The sequence below is a fragment of the Rattus norvegicus genome, chromosome 14 (assembly GCF_021556685.1).
Source record: "Rattus norvegicus strain SHRSP/BbbUtx chromosome 14, alternate assembly SHRSP_T2T, whole genome shotgun sequence".
Classification (NCBI taxonomy): Eukaryota; Metazoa; Chordata; class Mammalia; order Rodentia; family Muridae; genus Rattus; species Rattus norvegicus.
The window spans coordinates 61,557,600-61,578,640 of NC_141547.1; the positions used below are offsets into that span (position 1 = coordinate 61,557,600).

Below are 21,041 nucleotides of genomic sequence, written 5' to 3' on the forward strand. Positions count from 1 at the left end.
TAAAGATGGGCATGACTGGGTACATCTACTAATCATCTGAAACACAACTGCTTCCTAATTTTTGCCACTGTGACAAAGGGGGACACTAACCCTAGACTCATGCTTGCCCCCTCCATGGAGGGGCACCTGGACGTGCATGATGGCAAGACCTATGACACGGAGGCGTCATCAAAACAGTAAGACGGGGACTTATTAAGAATTAATAGAGTAAATTGCTTAGACTTCAATAAGTCAGCAAGTACCTGATGAATAAGAGAATTTAGATTTTCAGTAAACTATTGACACCAAATTTAGCCATACTTGAAGGATTATGTCAAATATCATAGTTTTCCTAATATATGCTGTGAAAATAACAGATTTGTAAGATACATTTGGATAAAACTTAATAAATTTCGGATAAAGAGTATCAATCTGTTGATTTGAGTTTTATTAGAGTGATCAGCATTGTCAATTTTCACCTCAATTCGAAGACAGTGTTTTCTCCCTTTACAGTTCATTATTCCATGTATGAAATGGCATATCATTAGGAAACATAAAACAAGACAATGCCCTTGGCTTATAATAAACACTGAAATAAAGGCCAGTGCCGCGCACAGCAGCTTCCGCTGTAGAATGAACGAGGACTAGTGGTGTCTCTGAGCTGCTCTGCTCGGACGTCATCTGGAAGGACCATGCTTCGGCAGAGTCGGGCTGGGTTTGATTCCTCTGCTTGTACTCGTCCAAGGAAACAGAATCTGGCACCAAGCGTCAGCAGTGTCGAGGTGCTGTCTGCGTAAAGGAAGGGAGGCTGGGAAGTGCAAGGGGATCCCTCTGTACATTTCTAAACTATTATCAGATGGAGGCAGATGGGGTGGGACACACCGGGAACCCCGGCACTTGGCAGATGGAGGCTAGGGGATCTGGAATTCAGCCATTCTCTGCTACGCAGTGAATTGAGGAGAGCCTGGGCTATATAAGACTATTTCACAGTCCACAACAGAACAAGCCAGAGCAGAACTGGAGACACCTGTATCCAACAGAGATGCTGACGGACAGACCAAATAAGAGGGTCCGAAATCATCATAAATTAAAACTGGTAAAAATAATAACATACATTTGAATCCCACTCAAATGAATTACTTTCAAGCCTTTTCAAGCCCCATCCAACCAATTAGCTTTAGTGGGGAGCAATTTATAAAATAAAACTACTATCTAGGGAGAAGTTTACAAACTGACAAGAAGCTATGTTACCTCTTCAAGTTTATTACAGTGTCTTTAGTTCTTATTGCATCTGTGGTACGTGCCTGTTATGAGCTAGGAATCTGTGCATGGAGGATGCTCGGCTCAGCAGAACTGGTATCTATTGCTTTTCTCTTGGCAACCGTCAGCATGCAAGCGCAGTATTTGGTGTGTAGGGCCATTGTTTTAAAAAGTGAAAACTTCTTAGCTTTAACCGAGGAGGGAACATGATCTTTATTGGCTTATGTGCAAAGTTTAATTCTGGTTGTATGCAGGTTTGCATAGTTCATGATTAGTTTCTAATGAAAAACCAGAGGTGGTGTCAGCAACCTCGAAGATCAGGTGACGGTAGCAAACAGAAAAATTTGAAGAAGAGGCATGACTTTTAAAGTAGAAAGGTCAGCCAGAACTGCCTGGAACAAAGAACCAAAAAGGAATTATTAACACCAAGGTCTGTGAAAGCATGCACAACAGAAACACCTGCTCAGTGTGACCTTGGTGGCCATTCCCGCTAAGTTCTTCCGCTGGCCTCAGTCTCTCACTGTGCTACAGCTTCCTCCTCGGATCTCTGAACATGCACACAGTCTAAAGTGCACACAAGAAAATGACCCACCCCCGGCCATGCACTTCCCTCACATACACAAGGTGGTGGGTGGGGGCTAACAGTTCTAACATTTCAGCTCGCTTCTAGAAATAGACCTCCATTATGAATCCTGGACCTGGTACTCCAGTGCAGTGAGTACATGACTGCAGGGACTCGGTACTCCAGTGCAGTGAGTACATGACTGCAGGGAACCTTGTTGAGATGGAGCTGATATTTATTCAATTGTAAGACATATAAACATCCTCTTCCCTTTATGCACAGCACGCAGAAGGCCACTGAAGGGCAGTGCTTCCACATCTCTGAGAGATAACAAACAGCACTCGGGGGCACTGCTTAAGTGGACCATATCTCAGGTATAAACACTATCACTGAAAGACTCAGCTTTAATGTTTGTCAGTGTTTACACCACAGGGTAGAATGACACCCCTCAAACAAGTTAGTTGCAAATAGTCCCTCTCATGGGCTCCTCCCCCATAGATTTTGTGGCTAATCTGATCCTTATATTACAGAATCTTCTTTTTGGGAGTGTCAAGTACTTAGCTTGCTACTAAAGCTCAGGAACACTGTGGAAGAGGGCAAAACAAAACAAAAAATGTACGAGATGGAGGCCAGGATGCAGGGTCGTGGACCTGTGGCGACCTTCGTGAGGCAGGCCTGCGGCAGTTTAAGCCTATCAGTACTGCAGCCATATGGGGACAGCTCACAGGCTCTCACCATTCCTTGGTTCATAAGTTAATGGCTGATGGAGGCAGGGGATCGTTCTCTTCGTGGTTTAGCTGCTAGTAGGTTGCCTATACCTCAGTAAATAACCCTAGCCTGAGCTCCTGAAAGCTCCTAATTAAACCCCAGGGTCACGCACACACACAGGGGGTACCAGCATGGATACTGACAAATGGGAAGGATGATTTCATCAAGAAAGAGCAGGAAGAGAGAGGGTAATGGCGGAGCACCAGCAAGAATCTTAGGACCATAACTGGATTCTGAGATGAATAAAAATAAACAGATGATATAAAAAGGGAAGGAAGGAAGGAAAAAGGGAGGGAGGGAGGAATCAGCTTTAAATCATTAATTCATCACCAAAACCAGTCCAAAGCCTGTACATCAGTGCATCAGTAAATGCATACTATTTAACTCTTTCAACTAGTTTTCCTGCTGTAACACATGTGCATAAGCAACAAGAAAGGGTGCCATCACCCTCATGGTTTCAATTAAAATCACTAGGTATCTGGTTTCCCATAATGGTAATAATGGTTTCCTGTAATAATCTTGTTTATGACCCTTCATAAGAAGGTTGTTTTCAAGTAATTATGGAAATTTGAGTACTTAATAATACTTAACTCAGAATTTATAGGTTTTACCAGGGTTAAAAAAATTCAGCTACAAGTAGTACGTGTTCTATGCACCAGACACTAAAGTGACGGCCTGGCGGCCTCTCAGGAACTATTTCCATCTCATCGGAGTGAAACTTATCCTTACTTCAGCTGCAGCCAGTGATGTCACCTCCATCAGGTTCACTGCTCGGAAAGCAAACACGGCAGCTGCCAGCACTGGAAAAGAACGCACACTATTTCAACGGCTGGCCTCCTCAGCAGCCCAGACACTCATGCCCACAGCCACTGTGAGAAGGCGAAGGAGCAAGGCAGTGCAGCTGTCGCCCTGCCCTCTGCCTTAGGGAGTCACGATGAGTGGGACAACTATTCTCAAGAGTAGCCTGGCTCCTTCACAGAGTGACTTCCACAGTTTGGAGAAAGAAAAATTTGTTGGTCTTAAAAAGTTATTTTTAAATGACTTCTTTCACACATACAACTAACACTACAACTGTTGAAATATGCTCTAATATCTCCCAGATTTTAGTATATAATATTGAGAACATGAAGTTAAAATTTAAAAACTCATTTTAATATATTTGAAGGAGGTATCCTGATATAAACTTGGGTATATAAGCGTTAAAAAGTGATTTTATAATATTTTGTTATATTTATATCTTTGTGTATTCATTATTGACTTTCTTAGTATCACAAATGGATACTTCTATGGAGAAGGCTGTTGTGGGGCTAATCTTGATATTTACAGTGTTATCTTGTAACATTACAAGTTTCAATAAGTTGAAATTTTGAAAACATGGACAGTTTGAAGTTTAATAACAGACACTTTAAGTAGAAAACATTGTGACTGTTTGTTCCTGTTAAGCACACACAAGAAGGGCCAAGTAAGCACTCACCATTGATCACTATAGAAGCGACCATGAAACTCCATCAGAATGATGAGTTACAGGGAGCAGAGGACCATGTATGAGAGACAGGTGACCCTGAGAAGGTAAAATTGCCTGGGGAGGACTTCTGACTCTACCTTTGTTCCCCATGATCTGAGATCTGAGGTGCTAGCATTCCCTACACCTCAGAGCACTGACAGTTGGGGAATATGAGGTAAGGAGCAATACAAATGACTCAGGAGACTGGTTCCTAGCTGCACTGCACAGCTAACACAAACGTTTAAACAATAATTTCCTGTGAGAACAACCATGCACTTGATTCTCATCCCATGCACTCTTGCTTTAAGCACTATCATCAAGTCTACTTTGCTACTGCAGAAACTGAGGCACACAGGTAGAAATGCAGAGCTGATATCTACATCTGGTTCTAAAGCCTGTGCAGGTGATCTCTGCATGATTTCCCTATTGAGTCCAAAGACAAGGATTAGGGGCTCAGCCCTGACAGAGACGGTGAGCTCTCCTATGGCTTCCCATTATCTGCAATTATGTTTTGGACAGTTTTAAAGCTAAGAAATATGATTCCCTCTTTCATTCCTGTGTGCAGTTGAGCAGGTGGGTCAGAGCTTGGCAGGATGTCCAAATTCTCTGCTGCAGCAGGAAAGAGCCTTAGATGGAGTCAGCTGTCCAGAGGTAGATAAGGCCACTGATTGAACTCAGCATCCAAATGTGTGCTCATAGCCTTTATTTATCTGCGTGTCACATCACACAAGTGCCTTTCTGTTTGCTTCATGTTGAGTCTGTCTAATCCTTCTGCACAGAACAGGCTTGCTTGCCATAGGGAGAGGACCTCTGCTTTGGGATATTAACTGAAATCATGCTTCATATGAAATATGGAAATTGTGTTTAGTATGGCTTTTTTAAACAACTATTCTCATTAATTTAATCTTAATAACCTTATCATGATATTATGATACTTATGTTTTATACTTATACTTATCTTCTTAAACTAAGTCATAATTGAGGACTGATATATTTGTGGAAAGCTTTCTAAAGAATCTATAATAACATACTTGATATAAAAAAAGGTGGTCCTTAAACAGACATATCAAAACTGTGTGACACAATCAATGGGACTCTGCCTATCTCTATGTGCAATGATCTATTATTATGGATTCATGTGACTTCCAAACCCCAGTATCAGGGTAGATGTTCTAGACTTCTCTGTTGAGTTTTGAGAGCATTCGAGGAAGTGGGTGAATGTACCAAGTGCATCAGTTCCTGCCCCACTGTCCATTCGATTTTAATTACTGTGTTGGGTTAACAGAGCCTCTGTGCAGAGATGCTAATCTAGTGGCCTGCGCATTTTTCCTTCCTTTTCCCTCCAGCTACGGGGGTGATGAGGAAACAAAGTCAGAGACACTTTAAGTTTGAAGGGTCCTTGAAAGTTTGCTAACTTGAAGCTTCTTTCACAGTAAAACTTTGCCACTTTCCAGGTGACACAGAGCTCACTCTACTTAATCACTCTCTGAGAAAGTACTTTCTCACACTGAGCTCCCTCCTTTGACACTCACCCACGACCATGTCTGAAAGGAGGTCAAAAGCTGTGGAGAATGCTCTTGCAAGTGTATGGTAGACCAGAAGGAGAGTGACTTGGTGAAATATCAAATCAAATATCAAATGTAAATGGTAGCAGAAATCTAGACTGCTTTGTGGGGAGACTAGAAGGTTCTAGGGAAGGAGAATGAAAGTAGAGAAAACCATGGAACAATCTTGGTTTGAGGAGGGGGCGTCTGGAGCTGAAGAGATAACATGAGGGTAAGAGCACTTGCTGCTCTTTACATAACCTGAGTCAGCTCCCAGCCTGCAACTCTAGCTCCAGGAGATCTGATGCCCTTTTCCGCTGTCTGTGGACACACACACACACCACACACACACACACACACACACACACACCTTTAAAAAGAAAAGAGGGATGCTTTTTATTTTAAAAGTTATGTTATTGCATATGTATGTATGTATGTATGTATATATGTATGTATGTATATATGTACATATGTGTGTATTGCAGATATGTATGTGTGTGGGTGTGAGTGCCATGATGCACATATGGAAGCCATGGTATGTGTGCAGAAATCAGATTGCAGCTTGTGGTTCTCTCTTCCACCTTGTGGGTTTTGGGTATTTAATTCAGGTTGTCAGACTTGGTATTAGGCATCTTCACTTTGAGCCATCTCAAAGGCCCTAAGAAGGGCACATGTTAACAACCATGTTATCCTTTAAAGACACGGGCCGTCTGAAGCGTTATCTAGCACTGAAGTGTCACAGCAGGGCAAGGGCAGTTCGTTAGAAGTGTCTGAACAGCCAGGCGCTCGCTGGCACTCCTTGCATCCTAGATGATGTCACTGGCCTTCAGCTGAGCTGATGAGGGCAGGTGGTTCCTCTCTCACAAGGCTGTATGGTTTTAAGAGAAATGAGAGAAGGATGCTGGGAGCTGTTAAAGCATTAATCAATGAGTGTCTTACTGCATCTGGGGTAACGTTTATCCTCATGGTACTTTATAGTTATTCTAATTTCACCTTTCCAAATGTCACCCAGATACTATGGGCTTCTGGCATTCAAGAAAATGTTAATATGGTGCCCAGAGAATACTCTTGGCACATTATTTTTCAACATCAGCCTTATTTCCACAATTTCCCAGAGAGGTGATTTTTAACAGTAAAGGAAGGAAGTAAACAATATCGCTATCTTTCCTGTACCCCACCTATGACTGTAGAGATAATCCTGTTATTGGAATTTTCTAATAATCCTAGTGATCAAGCAATGGAGCCACCTGTGCGCTGGGGTACAGTACGCATGAGGAGCATGTACCTAGTGTGTTATGGTGGGACTGCCCTGGTGCACATCTGTTGTAATAACTACTTAAGCACCAACAATAGATGGCTCTGTGGCTTCTCTGAGCAAAGGAGGACATGTTTGTTTGGTTTTTAGGAGATAATATCTAGAAGAAGTAATTTCAGCACCAGGGTAGATGCCAGAGATTACTAGTAAAAATGAAAAGGTTTGGAACCTAGAAATCTAGGATAAACTGCAGACCAGAAGAACAGACTTTGAGCATATGCGGGGCTCATCCTCTGAGAAGGGGCACAGGACAGAATGTGATGAAGCTCATGGTTTACAGCAAAAGGCAACCGCACTGTCTGCTGCGTAAGCCTCCCAGGACTAGGAATAAGGCAGCTAATGGGTGCAGACCATGTTTTCTAAGCCTGCTCAATCCACTGTGCACTAGAAATGGTGAATGAAGACCTTTCTCTAGTGACAAGCAGTGAGTGGTAAACAGGAAAGGGGCTTCACACAGAAACGCTTACTCTTACCAGCAAGAATTTCCAGAGAGTTGTATCCTAGGATTCTATCCCATAAAAGCAAGAGTTGATCTGTAGCTAAGTATCCAGAAAAAGCTCGAACCATCCATTTAAATGATATTCGAAGTCTGTAGGTAAGGGAAAGAAGGATTAATACTATTATCAGATCTTTCTCATTAAAAAAGGCAATATTTGAAGAATCCAACCAATTCTGTCATTATTGTACATCTTCTGAGGCTCCTTATTTCCTAAAAGCTGTAAAACGTCAGAGGCAAGAAGGTGAGTCCTCAGTTTAATATTCTAAAACTATTAAGAGGAAGACTTATGTATGAACATATTTATATATATTTATAAACAATCATACACTGTAGTTTTTCAGCATGTGACCAAGAGCTTCATCTCAATAATCTTAATTTTAGATAAGCTATGGCAATCTGGATTGTTCTAGATATTTTAGAGAACGTTCAGTGCTTTTACACTTTTCAGTTCAGCAAGTTTTACCCGTACATCTCAGCCGAGCTGCTATATGGAGTGGATAAAGTAAAGCAAACCAACAAGTAGGATATCTGGAAGATGAATGGTCTAAAGCAACAAGAGACCTTAGGACTCTTATTCAAACCTGTCATTTTAGTGACAAGGTCATAAAACAAATTCAACTGAATTCACTTTGCTACAAAAAATTCTAAGATTTATGGAACCCCATGTTTATAGGTCATCTATTTTACAGTAATAGTTTTCCCCAGAATCTGGAAATGAGCACTGTGCTTTAATGTCCTAGGAGACAAATAGACCTCTCACATTTCTGTGCTGTTTATGAGCATCTAAAAATCACTCGACTGTTCCTGAAAGGTCACAGTCATATTTGTTGAATTGTTCTAGATTCTAGTATGTCCAAGTATTGGTCAGTAGTATACACAAATCGAGCCTTTGGATTTGTTTTAAATCAAGTAAAAGAAAACATTTGGCCATAAATATTTTAATATTGAAAAACATATCTAAATTATTACATTCAATAATTTTCATTTGCTCAAATTCTCAGTGTCTTGGGGAAGGAATAGAGTCTCTTCCCATAGAGACTGCACAGCAATGGCTTTAACCTGATAAAGTTCACTGGGGGGATGATTTAGCATAGCAAAATCTACCCTTGCAAGTACACAGTTCCATGAGTTTTATATGAGGAATGTCTAAGTGAAAATTGTAGAATTGCACAGTATAATAGTTATTTGCAAAAATAAAACATAATGGCGAAACCTCCAAAGGACTAAGTAGGCCTGATGGCAGATTGAGACGGCCAAGGAAAGAGGCAATGAGTGAGAGCATGTATCAGAAATAATACAGTCAAGAAGCAATTAAATAAATATCCAACATCCTTAGTCATCAGGGAAATTCAAATCAAAACAACCCTGAGATTTCACCTCACACCAGTGAGAATGACTAAGATCAAAAACTCAGGTGACAGCAGATGCTGGCAAGGATGCGGAGAAAGAGGAACACTCCTCCACTGTTGGTGGGATTGCAGACTGGTACAACCATTCTGGAAATCAGTCTGGAGGTTCCTCAGAAAATTGGACATTGAACTACCTGAGGATCCAGCTATACCTCTCTTGGGCATATACCCAAAAGATGCTCCAACATATAAAAAAGACACGTGCTCCACTATGTTCATCGCAGCCTTATTTATAATAGCCAGAAGCTGGAAAGAACCCAGATGCCCTTCAACAGAGGAATGGATACAGAAAATGTGGTTCATCTACACAATGCACTACTCAGCTATTCAAAACAAGGACATCATGAATTTTAGCGGGAAATGAATGGAGCTAGCAAATATCATCCCGAGTAAGGTAACCCAGTCACAAAAGAGCACATATGTATGTACTCACTGATAAGTGGGTATTAGGTAAATAGTACAGAATACCAATGTTATAATTCACAGACCCAAAGAAACTAAAGAGAGTCTGGTCCGTTTGTCAACTACTGCAGGCACGATGCCTGTCCTGGGTATGGTTGATAAGCTCAGTGTTGTTCCACTGGGGAATGCTGATTTTTCTCTCTCTCAGCAGGAATCAGTTGCAAACAGCCTCTTGGTTAGAGGTGGGACTTTGTACTCATTTCCCCCTTCTTTTGTGCATGTCATCACAGGGACCCTTATGTGCAGTATCTAAAGTATCTAAAGGACACAGGTTCCTAGGAGTCATGCCCAATTCCGGCTCTTCCGCATCTTTCCACCTCCTCTTGCCCCTTGAGCGGAGCGGGAGATGGTGACATCCCATTAGGGCTGAGTGCTTCAAGGCCTCTCCCTCTCACACAGTTCAGCTGTGGATCTTTGTGTTATCTGCCATCTACTTACTGTGAAGCAGCGTCTTCGGTGAGAGATAAGGGGGTGCACTCATTTATGGAGATATCAGTATATCCTTAGGAGTCATTTAGTCGCTATGTTCATGTAATTGAATCTCAGTTTCCCCTAGGGACCATTACCTACTTAGTCTCTGCTTCTTGAGCTTGTGTGCAATTTCAGGTATGGACTGAATGTCATTAAGTAGGCCATAAGCCCAATCAAACAGTGGTGACTTACACCCATAACACTTGTGCCGCTCTGTACCAGTGGGTATGTCTTGCAGGTGGGTTGCTATTGTGGCTCTCAGGTTTGTAGCTGGCAAGACTATTAATCATTTGTGCTTAGTACCTTCCAGCAATATGCATGCTAATCAGTAGGAAGGAAGCTTCTAATGGAGCACAAGTTCAATTTCTCCATGAACATAACATTTTTAATATAATAGATGGTCAAATAGGAAGTCATAAAAGAAATTAAACATTTTAAATTTACTGATATGAGATAATAACACATAAAACTTTATTGAGTGGAAGTAAAACTGACTTTTGAGAGAAATCTGTAACAATACTTATATATCAAAAAAGATAGCGGTATCTTAAATAAGAGCAGAATAAACACAAAGTATAAAGAGAAAAAGAATAAAAGAGCATAAATCAATGTAATTGACCCTGTAAAACAAGAGAAAGCTCAACAGAACATGAAACCCATTCTTTCAAAGATGGCTAAAGTTAATAAATCTCTAAGCAGAATAAAAAACAAAAAGAGGCAGGGCCGGCATTGTCAAGACTAAGGAACTGAGTCTTATCCCAGGACCAGCGCCAGCGAGAGAACTGACTGCTACAAATCCGATCTGATCTGTGTGTGTGCATGTGCACCCCTGTCCATCTCCCTCACTCCCTCTTCTCCTTCCCCTCTTTCACCTCCCCACTCCGTGTGTGTGTGTGCGTGTGTGTGTGTGTGTGTGTGTGTGTGTGTGTGTGTGTGTCCCCACATGCATTAAACAGGTAAAAACCAAAACCACAATGGGAACAGATGTCACATACAAAACCTTTTAAAAATGTATTTCTACCTTGACCCCTGGGCCTTTAAATGTTTCCTGTTGAAAAATTTTTAACTCACCAAAATCTTAATATTCCTTGTAGTGATTTAAAATGTGTAAGTACACTAAATAAAAAACCACCAGCATTTTAGTTTCTACCAAATACCTTCAACCTAATAAAGGAAAGCCTAGTTATGTCCAACATCTAATTTCACAGCAGTGAACAGAGGTCAGTGAACTGTTTAAGAGAAAAGGTTGCACTAAATATAAACATTTTTTTTGCCACATCCTTGTTTTATAGTCTCAAGAGCAAAATACTTTTTGAGAGAGGCTTCAAAGGAAAGAGTAGAATTATGAATTATTAAATGGCAATATGAAGTATTTTTTAAACAACACTTGAAATCTTTCTTAAATCTGTTGGGGCTTCAGAGAAGGGAGCTGTAACACTCACATCTGCCCCTTCCAAGTCTGTTATCTTGTCAGTAACCACCGAATCTGCAAACAATTCCAGAAGTTGAGAATTGTCCTCATTTTAAGGTATGGAAATTTACTTATCTTGATTTAAGTATGAAGACCTTGCAGCACAAATAACATTACCTGGTGGCACAGCCTCACAGAAGTGGCATTTGCAGCTGGGTTACACTGACACCCACTCAGGGAGGAGCTGTGTAGATTTAAGTATGATGAAGACAAATAGCACACTTGGTTGCCATTAAGGTCCGTGGCCTCAGAGAGTTAGTGTTCGTTTTTTACACAGCTCTTCCTTAATAGCGCACGCGTGTGTGTGTGTGTGTGTGTGTGTGTGTGTGTGTGTGTGTGTGTGTGTGTGTGTTGGGAGGAGTGCTGCTTAGAGAGGAAACAAAACACTAATTGAGATAAGATTTAAAAGAAGACAGAACCACTTACTAAGGTCAGAGATAATCTATACATTCACCTGAGATCATACTGAGATCAGTGAAGCAAATCCAAAGTTCTGTAAGGAGAAAACAGGACAGCTGCTGGGAGGTTGGGAGGTGTTTGTTCAGCTTCCCTTTTGTGAAAATAGCAAACCTTAACCTTGCATATTTCATATGTTGTAATCTGATACATTGGCTTAATGGTATCATATTTTCCAGGTTGTACTGGGAATGTACATTATAAATGGAAATTACATGAATTTGGTGACATAAGAATCAATACCTGTGAATATAACTTCTATCTAATAGGATGCTAGTCATTCCAAGTATTTTCAGTGCTGGAAACTGAACCCAGAGACTCACACATGTAAAACAAGTGCTTTCCCACCAAGCTACTTTCCCAGGTCTCTACTAAGAACCCTTTCATGTGTGTTTGTGTGTGTATGTTGGGGGGCACAATAGAGTTGTACTTAACGACTATCACTTTTGAGGGGAGAACTATTTCTTTACTTCCTTGAGGATATAGTGTATCCGTGAGTGATGGAAGCAGGCTCCTGTGTTTCCAGCATTGTGAAGATGCAGCAAGGCAATGAAAATACTCACGGTTGAGCTCCGATTTCTCGCAGATGATAAAAGAGTTGGGGAAGATACGTTTGAAGAAGAGTTTCAAACAGCAAACACAGTGACACAATACCCTGCATCCAATAATGAGTCAGAAGAGACATAGTTTAGTCTTTAAATATGAAGTATGACATCAAATCATTCAAAAAGAAAATGCATATAATGAGTAAAAAGAGAGAAGACACCAGTTGATCACTGACACTGCACTGAAAGGTAAACTTTACAGTGTCATTAATACACACTTGTTGGCATGCTCAGCAGTCTCCCTTTAAGCACAAAAGGCTCCCTAGAGGAGCCCCACCTTCTCCCTGAATAGCCAAAGAAACCAAGATAAACATAAATATCCTTTACAAAAAACCTGCCATTTTGTGAACCACATATGGCCACGTTGGTCTAGCAAATTTCATTTTTTCTGGATGTGTTCCAGGTCCCAGGCATTTCCTGGTGACTTTGCCATCCCTGTCTGTCCCCACATGTGTCTCTTTGCCTCCAGTCTCACCCTTTGGGAAAACAATTTCCTGCTTTCCTCACTTCTTTGGATCACATCAAGAAGTTACCAAACAAAAATATCTCATTACTCAGAATACAAGTTTTGTTTGTTTCCTAAATCTACTTTTTAAAAAGAAGTATTATTTATAAATAGAAATAAACAATTTAAGCAAGTATTTTTTTTCAAGTGTGTTTATTCCTTAGCAACTCTGAATAAAGTTTTTCTGAGGCTTGGTGGCCCTGGGTTGACAGTTTCTAAACTGTCATGGTTTTCAATAGTTTCAGTCTGGCTATGAGTCTGAAAAGGACATGAGCTTCTGCCAATTCCCCCAGTGAATGAAGGGAAGGGGCAGGGGTGGAAGGTGTGCTGGGTAGAATCCAGATCCTTGGTTTTTTCAAAACTCTGAGGCATAAAATGCATATGTGAGACTGTATGCACGTGTTTCTGTGTGCTTGTGTGTGCGCATATGCATGTGTGATGTGCATGCGAATGTTGTATGTGAATGGGGGGATGTATATGTGGTTATGAGAATATGATCCTGATAATTTTAGAAAAGGAAATTATTAACATTATCTCTGTTTATTTTTAAATAGGAATGGAAAATAATAACAAAATCCCATTCTCTTGGACCTCAAGATGACTTGTTAGCTTATTTGTGACATTCTAGAATTTTCTTACTTGCCAACTTTCACTAACAATACAGGGGGGAAACTGAAGACAAAGAAAGTGGAGCAGGAACATACAGTTGTAAATGGAAGAATAAAAACCAGCTTTTCAGTTTAGTAGAAGAACTCAGGCTTCACGGAGCTGATTGGCAGGCCCACCCTTCCTTCCAGTGGACAGGTTCTCACAGATAGCTAGGCAGGCTACCCACAGGAAGGCCAAAGAACACCAAAGGGGGAAGCTGACAGAAAAGTAAATGCTGCCGGCAGGGCTCATGGGAAAAAGAAAAGAAAACAAAACAAAAAATGATAAAGAAATAAAAATATATAAAAAAGACTAAACTGTTGTTAATGTAGGCATTGAATAAGTGTAAGAAAAATATGTGGTAAAATAACATTTAAAAAGATAAGGTGATAATGATAATTAGCAACAATCAAAACAAGAAAGTAGCCATGTGCAGAGAACCCGCCCAGTCTTCGCTTGCTTGCTCTGTAAACTTCCCTGCAGCAGCAGATGACCTCACCACCCTCCCTCCTCAGATGGAGACATCAACAAAGAAGGAAAGGCATCTTTGTTAAGGTTGAGAATCCTGCCTCCCAACCCGGAAAGCTAAAATCTTGTTAGTTAATAAGAGATGTTCTCCTCTCTACTCCCCAAAATATTTAAACATCACTTTCTTCTCTTCCCTTGAGTCTAGAAACATATTATTTGATATCAAAATTAAAATGGATTGCTTTATAATTTAAGTGGGAGACTTTTTCTTTAAGGAAAGAACAGTTTAGAGTCTGAGTAGATCCAACTGATGAACTTACAGAAGGATGAGAGGAGATGGAGTGGAGTCTGAAGAAAAAGCGGACATACATCTCACGGAATATCTGATACAATTTGTAAGGTTCATGATACAGAAAACACAGTGGTGCAACTGCAAGAGAAGATAACTGGTAAGAATGCAGGACTAACACGCTTCAAATAAGCCCATGAAAGGCAAAGGACAAAAGGAAAATACAGTATTCATAGCCACAGCTTTGATGTCATGCATCATTGTTTCAATGTTCAGAGGAGGTATGTGTGTACACGGATAAGTTCAAACAACTGCTAATATTACAGATGCACGAGTTACAAATGGTTAGACTCCCACTCTTGTTACCTGAGAATGAAGTTATAGTGTATGTATATGAATATGTATGCATACAAACTCAAAGAGCCATCCGAGCTACATCAAATATCTTTTAATGAGTGAAGTAACAAGGAAACAACAACCAGGCCACCTTACTCTTTTCTGAGGCAGGGTGGCCTAGCCATGCTTGCCCTAACCCTGAGCCCCTCTGCTCCTCAGCCTCCCAAGTGGAAGTTCCTCATTCTTTTTTAATAACCATAACAACCAATTCATTAGAATAATATTGTCATCTGAGGTTGGCAAATGAAGAAACTGAGGCACAAGAGAGCTAAGGAATTTATCCAAGGGTAGACTGTGCTTTCCTCCATTCTACCAGCTTTCTGTTCATGCACCCTCGGAGATTTTCAGAAATGAAGACCCCACTCCATAGCACATCTTAAACGTGACATGCTACACTTTTCACTAAATCAGAGTGTAGGTTATGTGTGGTTCCCTGTCAGCTCCGCTACAGGGCTTGGGCCACTTAACTGAGCTTACCCGAAACCACTGGGTGTCAGGCTATAGGAAGCAATGAGACACTGCTCCAGGGGTGGGGAAGCACAGTCCTAGGCATGGGACATCCAGAGCTGGCTTCCCCAGGAAGGAAGCTAGGGCTGTCTGTTTCTCAGGCTCTTGGGCATCCAGGCGCTGCTGGGATGTCGAAGAAGAGCTGAGAACAGAGTGAGAACCTGCAGGGCTGGATCTAACCCAGGGCTTAGGGTAAAGAGGGAGAGCTCTGGCTTGTCCTGAAGGGAGAGTCTTTCACTTGACTGTGGTGGTGGGCTCAGTGGCTGCCTCTGCTGGGAAGGCGAGGAGGCCTTCTTTGTGCGATTAGATGGCAGCTCTGTAGGCCTTCTTCTCTGTGGCTTCCCACAGTGGATCCCAATAAAATGAGGCAGTCCATGGTTTCAAGGCATTTATTGTCATGGATGAGTAAAACCGTACTCCAAGTCTCAGAGTGGCCCTGAGATTAGATACCTTTTGCAGGGAGGAGTGTCTAGGAAGAGAAATTTATTGGCTAAGCCTCCAGGCCTTTAGGTACCTCATTATAATGGACACCTGTCTAGAGCTTATGTGACCTGTAGGTCACATTGCCCTTGTTGCCTTTACATGACTGAAGGTTACAAATATGGAGGTCTGTGGGCCAGTGACCGGCCTGGTTTCCTGGGAGTCAGGCCAAACAGGGTCACCGGGGTTTCAAACCTCAACTGGGAGCCAGGGTTTTTCACTATCCCACATGTAATTTTTATGCCTCTCTGTTGTGGAGCATAGGAAGGAAACTTATTATTGCAGTGACTGTGTACTCATCAGCCTCACTAACTAAATTCATTCATCATTGTGTACTCATCAGCCTCACTAACTAAATTCATTCATCAGCCTCACAGATGATCTGAGTATACTTTTGGATTTTCTATGCACATAAACACAATATCTGATAACAATAAAAGTTTTATTTTGTACTTTCAGTATTTGTTTATCTTCTTATTTATTTTTCTTTATTTCATTGGCTATGACTTTTAAAGGACTATACCATACAAGCAGCACCAAGGGAGCATCTTTATCAGTTTCTTACCTGCAGAAGAATGAAAATAGATATCTATCTACCACCTTAAAGAACAAAATGAAGCAAAAACTAACTCCAAGTGGATCAAGGACCTGACTATCAAACTCACTAGAAGAAACCACAGGCAGTATCCTACATGACACAGGCATATGATTGGATTTTTAAAAATAGGATTTCAGGCTGGAGAGATGGCTCAGAGGTTAAGAGCACTGGTTGCTCTTCCAGAGGTCCTGAGTTTAATTCCCAGCAACCACATGGTGGCTCACAACCATCTGTAATGAGATCAGATGCCCTCTTCTGGTGTGTCTGAGGACAGCTACAGTGAACTCATATAAATAACAAAACAAAACAAAACCAAAAAACTGCTGGGCATGGTGGTGTTCACCCTTAAAAAAAAAAAAAAAAAGGACTTCATTTGCCCAGGAATAAAGTCCAATGAGTGGAACTCATAAAAATAAAAGGCTTCAGCTAGAGCAGGGTCCCCAATGGAGGAGTTAGAGAAAGAACTGAAGGAGCTGAAGGGGTTTGCAACCCTATAGGAAGAACAATAATATCAACCAGCCAGACCCCCAGTGCTCCCAGGGATTGAACCATCATCTCAAGAGTACACAGGGATGGATCATGGCTCTAGCTGCATATGTAGCAGAGGATGGCCTTGTAGAATGTCAATGGGAGAAGAGGCCCTTGGTCCTGTGAAGGCTTGATGCCCCAGTATAGGGGAATGCCAGGGCAGGGAGGTGGAAAGAAGTGAGTGGGTGGGTGGGGGAGTACCCTCATGGAGGGAGGAGGAGGGGAGATGGGATAGTGAGTTTCTGGAGGGGAAACTGAGGAAGGGGATAACATTTGAAATGTCAATAAAAAATCCAATAAAAGAAAAAATAGATTAAAAAAAAGGCTTCAGCTAAAGGAACAATCAATCAAGTGTAGAGGAGGCCCATAGAATGAGAGACAGTCTTTGCCAGGAGTACATCTGACCGATTAATAGCCAGAATACATAAAGAACTAAGAAACAAAGTGGAGAGAGAGAGAGAGAGAGAGACAGAGACAGAGAGGGAGGGAGGGAGGGAGAGAGAGAGAGAGAGAAAGAGAGAGAGAAAGAGAGAGAGAGAGAGAGAACATGGACTAAAAAAATCTGAACAGAGAGTTCATAAAATAAGAAATAACAAATTTCTCAAAAACCATCCGCTGTGCCTAGCAATTAGGGAAATGCAAATCAAAACAACTTTGAGTTCTCCTTACCCCAATCAAAAGAGTGAAGATCAACAAAACAGTTGATACAAAGTGCATGGGAAGATGTTGAGAAAAGGGAACCCTCATTCATATTTGGTAAGAATGAAAATGGGTCCAAATACCCCCAGCCACAGTGTGGAGAATTCTCAAAAAGCTAAACTAAATCTATCACAAGGTGCGACTATGCCACTCCTTGGCACATGCTTAACGGAGCAGACATCTTACTCCACAGATAGTTGTTCAGCCATATTCCATATTCATTGATGTTCTACTCACAATGGCTAGGAAGTGGAAAATCCCTAAATGTTCTTCATGTGATGGATATACATATGATGGGATGCTATACAGCTGTAAAGAAATCAAAATCACGAACTCTATAGGTAGACGTAGGAACGAGAAAAGGCCATTATTGAGTAGGGTAAACTAGAACCAGAAAAACAAGTGTTATATGTTCTCTGTCACCCGTGGCTCCTTTAGATGTGAACATATAACCTAGAGTACCTGAAACCAGGAAAGTAAAAAGGGACTAGGGGAGGAGCAGTAGAGAAGGGAAAATCAGGGTACAAATGGTTTGAAGAGGAAAATGGAAAGGTTTTTGGAGATATTTAGAGAGGAGGGGGAAGGATGTCAAAAGAGAAAGAGAGGAAATGGCGAGGGTAAAATAAAAAGGTATTTGAAAAAAGTCATAAGGAATATTATCTATTTACTGAAGTCTCATAAAAGTTTATATGTATACATATATAGTCAAGTGATATTTTCCCACCTGAACTGACAATGAGCCATAGACTATCTAACAAAAACCCTAATACAGTACATGCGAAGCTCACTCTCCAGATGTTGGTCACAGTAGTCCAAGATATTCTCCAAAATTGTAAACTATTGCTTTTGCCCCTGGTTAACTCTCAAAGGTTGAAGGTTAAGTCCCTACTGCTAAAGATACCACGTACTTCAGACATAGGTCTTAGAAGATCCAAGGTGATCTAACCTGAACTCCTTCTCCCTGAAGTTTAGATTTCAGTAAACCAGAAGGTGCCATGTAAGCTTAAAAGGAAGGGAAGCAACAAATAGCTCCATGTAAGCTATAGTGCCTGCAAACTACAACAACCAGTACAGCACAATAGCCCTCAGAGTACCACAGTGGCATGGATATCTTGGTCGTAACCAACAGCTCTCTAATTGGACTTACAACCCACTCAACAAGAAGGAAATCATGCCTAGTACTGGAAACTTAGTTAACTACTCAGGGCAGTGAGGTCATGGATGTTGAAGGAAATTGTTACAACTGACACTTTACTAGACTAGCAAAACCTTTAACTATATTCTAAATATTTGTCTTTATATCCAAAGATAAGTATAGCTCTTATCTCTCATCCAAGAAACATCTCTTTGCAACAGATGGAGACCATTACAGAAAACCACAACCAATTAAAAATCAGAGGATATGTGATAGTGTGGGGCCCAGCCCTATATCTTCAACACAGCACCTGCACCTAGTGCTCATTGTAGAAGATGGGCAGAAAGACTTTAAGAGTCAAAAGAACAGAGAATCAGATATGAGATTAGGTCTCTTCCCTAAAGTTCAAGGAAGCTATACTTCCACATCTTAATGCCATGGCTACCTAAAGAATATTTAAACAAGGACGGCATTAACAGAGTAACATGGACCTGGAAGAACTCATGAGGCCCTAACACTAGACAAAGAAATGCAGGAATCTAAAGAGGGCTGAGAGCAAGAAAAACAGACTTCTCCAATGAAGAGACCAGTTGATTACCCAACCCCAAGTGGTCAGCCCTAAAATCATATATATACAAGTAACATTATAAAGATTCAGCAGCTACTAAAACCAGGGACTAAACAAGGCTGCCCACTCTTTCCCTACTTATTCAAGATAGTTCTTGAAGTTCTAGCCAGAGCAATCAGACAACAAAAAGAGATCAAAGGGATACAGATTGGAAAGAAGAAGTCAAAATATCAGTATTTGCAGATGATATGATAGTATATTTAAATGATCCCAAAAGTTCTACCAGAGAACTACTAAACCTGATAAACACCTTCAGCAAAGTGGCTGGGTATAAAATTAAGTCAAAGAAATCAATAGCCTTCCTCTACTCAAAGGATAAACAGGCTGAGAAAGATATTAGGGCAATGACACCCTTCACAATAGTCACAAATAATATAAAATACCTCGGTGTGACTCTAACTAAGTAAGTGAAAGATCTGTATGACAAGAACTTCAAGTCTCTGAAGAAAGAAATTGAGGAAGATCTCAGAAGATGGAAAGATCTCCCATGCTCATGGATTGGCAGGATTAATATTGTAAAAATGGCTGTTTTGCTGAAAGCAATCTACAGATTCAATGCAATCCCCATCAAAATTCCAACTCAATTCTTCATAGAGTTAGAAAGAGCAATTTGCAAATTCATTTGGAAAACCCCTCAGGATATCAAAAACTATTCTCAACAATAAAAGATCTTCTGGAGTAATCACCATCCCTCAAGTTGTATTACAGAGCAATTGTGATTAAAAAACAGAAACAAAAACTGCATGGTATTGGTACAGAGAGACAGGCAGATGGATCAATGGAATAGAATTGAAGACCCAGAAATAAATCCACCCAGCTATGGTCACTTGATCTTTGACAAAGGAGCTAAAACCATCCTATAGAAAAAAGGACAGCATTTTCAACAAATGGTGCTGGTTCAACTGGAGGTTAGCATGTAAAGAATTCAAATCGACCGATTCTTTTTTTTTTGGTTATTTTTTTTCCGGAGCTGGGGACCGAACCCAGGGCCTTGCGCTTCCTAGGTAAGGGCTCTACCACTGAGCTAAATCCCCAGCCCCTAATCGACCGATTCTTAATATCCTTGTACAAAGCTTAGGTCCAAGTGGTTCAAAGGCCTTCACATAAAACCAGATACACTCAAACTAATAGAAGAAAAAGTGGGGAAGAACCTTGAACACATAGGCACAGGGGAAATTTTCCTGAACAGAACACCAGTGGCTTATGCTCTAAGATCAAGAATCGACAAATGGGATCTCATAAAACTGCAATGCTTTTGTAAGGCAAAGGACACTGTTGTTAGGACAAAATGGCAACCAACAGATTAGGAAAAGATCTTTACCAATCCTACATCTGATAGAGGGCTTATATCCAAAATATACAAAGATCTCAAGAAGTCAGACTCCTGAGAGCCAAATAACCCTATTAAAAAATGGGGTACAGAGCTAAACAAAACATTCTCAGCTAAGGAATATCGAATGGCCAAAAAGCACCTAAAGAAATGTTCAACATCCTTAGTCATCAGGGAAAAGCAAATCAAAACAACCCTGAGATTCCACCTCACACCAGTCAGAATGGCTAAGATCAAAAACTCTGGTGACATCAGATGCTGGGGAGGATGTAGAGAAAGAAGAACACTCCTCCATTGTTGGTGAAGGAAGACCAAAATGTGGATGCATCAGCCCTTCTTAGAAGGGGGAACCAACTACTCATGGGAGGAAATACAGGGACAAAGAGTGGAGCAGAGACTGAAGGAAAGGCCATCCAGAGACTGCCCCACCTGGGGATCCAGCCCACATGCAGCCACCATACCCAGTCACTATTGTTGAGGCCAAGAAGTGCTTGCTGATAGGGTATCCTCTGAGAGGCTCTGCCA

General features: G+C 41.1%; 1 protein-coding gene across 2 annotated transcripts in view; it reads right to left on the minus strand.

Moving 5' to 3' along the window:
- Positions 1-409: 409 nt before the first annotated feature.
- Tbc1d19 (TBC1 domain family, member 19) overlaps positions 410-21,041 on the minus strand; it is a 115,951-nt gene continuing 95,319 nt past the window's right edge. Inside the window, exons 17-21 of one of the 2 annotated variants that reach the window (NM_001106008.2) lie at positions 14,247-14,356; positions 12,264-12,355; positions 7,406-7,521; positions 3,299-3,369; positions 1,423-1,631 (exon numbers count right to left, since the gene is read on the minus strand). In NM_001106008.2, the coding sequence (NP_001099478.1) occupies positions 1,557-1,631; positions 3,299-3,369; positions 7,406-7,521; positions 12,264-12,355; positions 14,247-14,356 (464 nt within the window). In that variant the 3' untranslated portion in view covers positions 1,423-1,556. Of the gene's footprint in view, positions 1,632-3,298; positions 3,370-7,405; positions 7,522-12,263; positions 12,356-14,246; positions 14,357-21,041 lie in introns of both variants that reach the window. The other variant, XR_015636536.1, reaches the window with a different exon arrangement.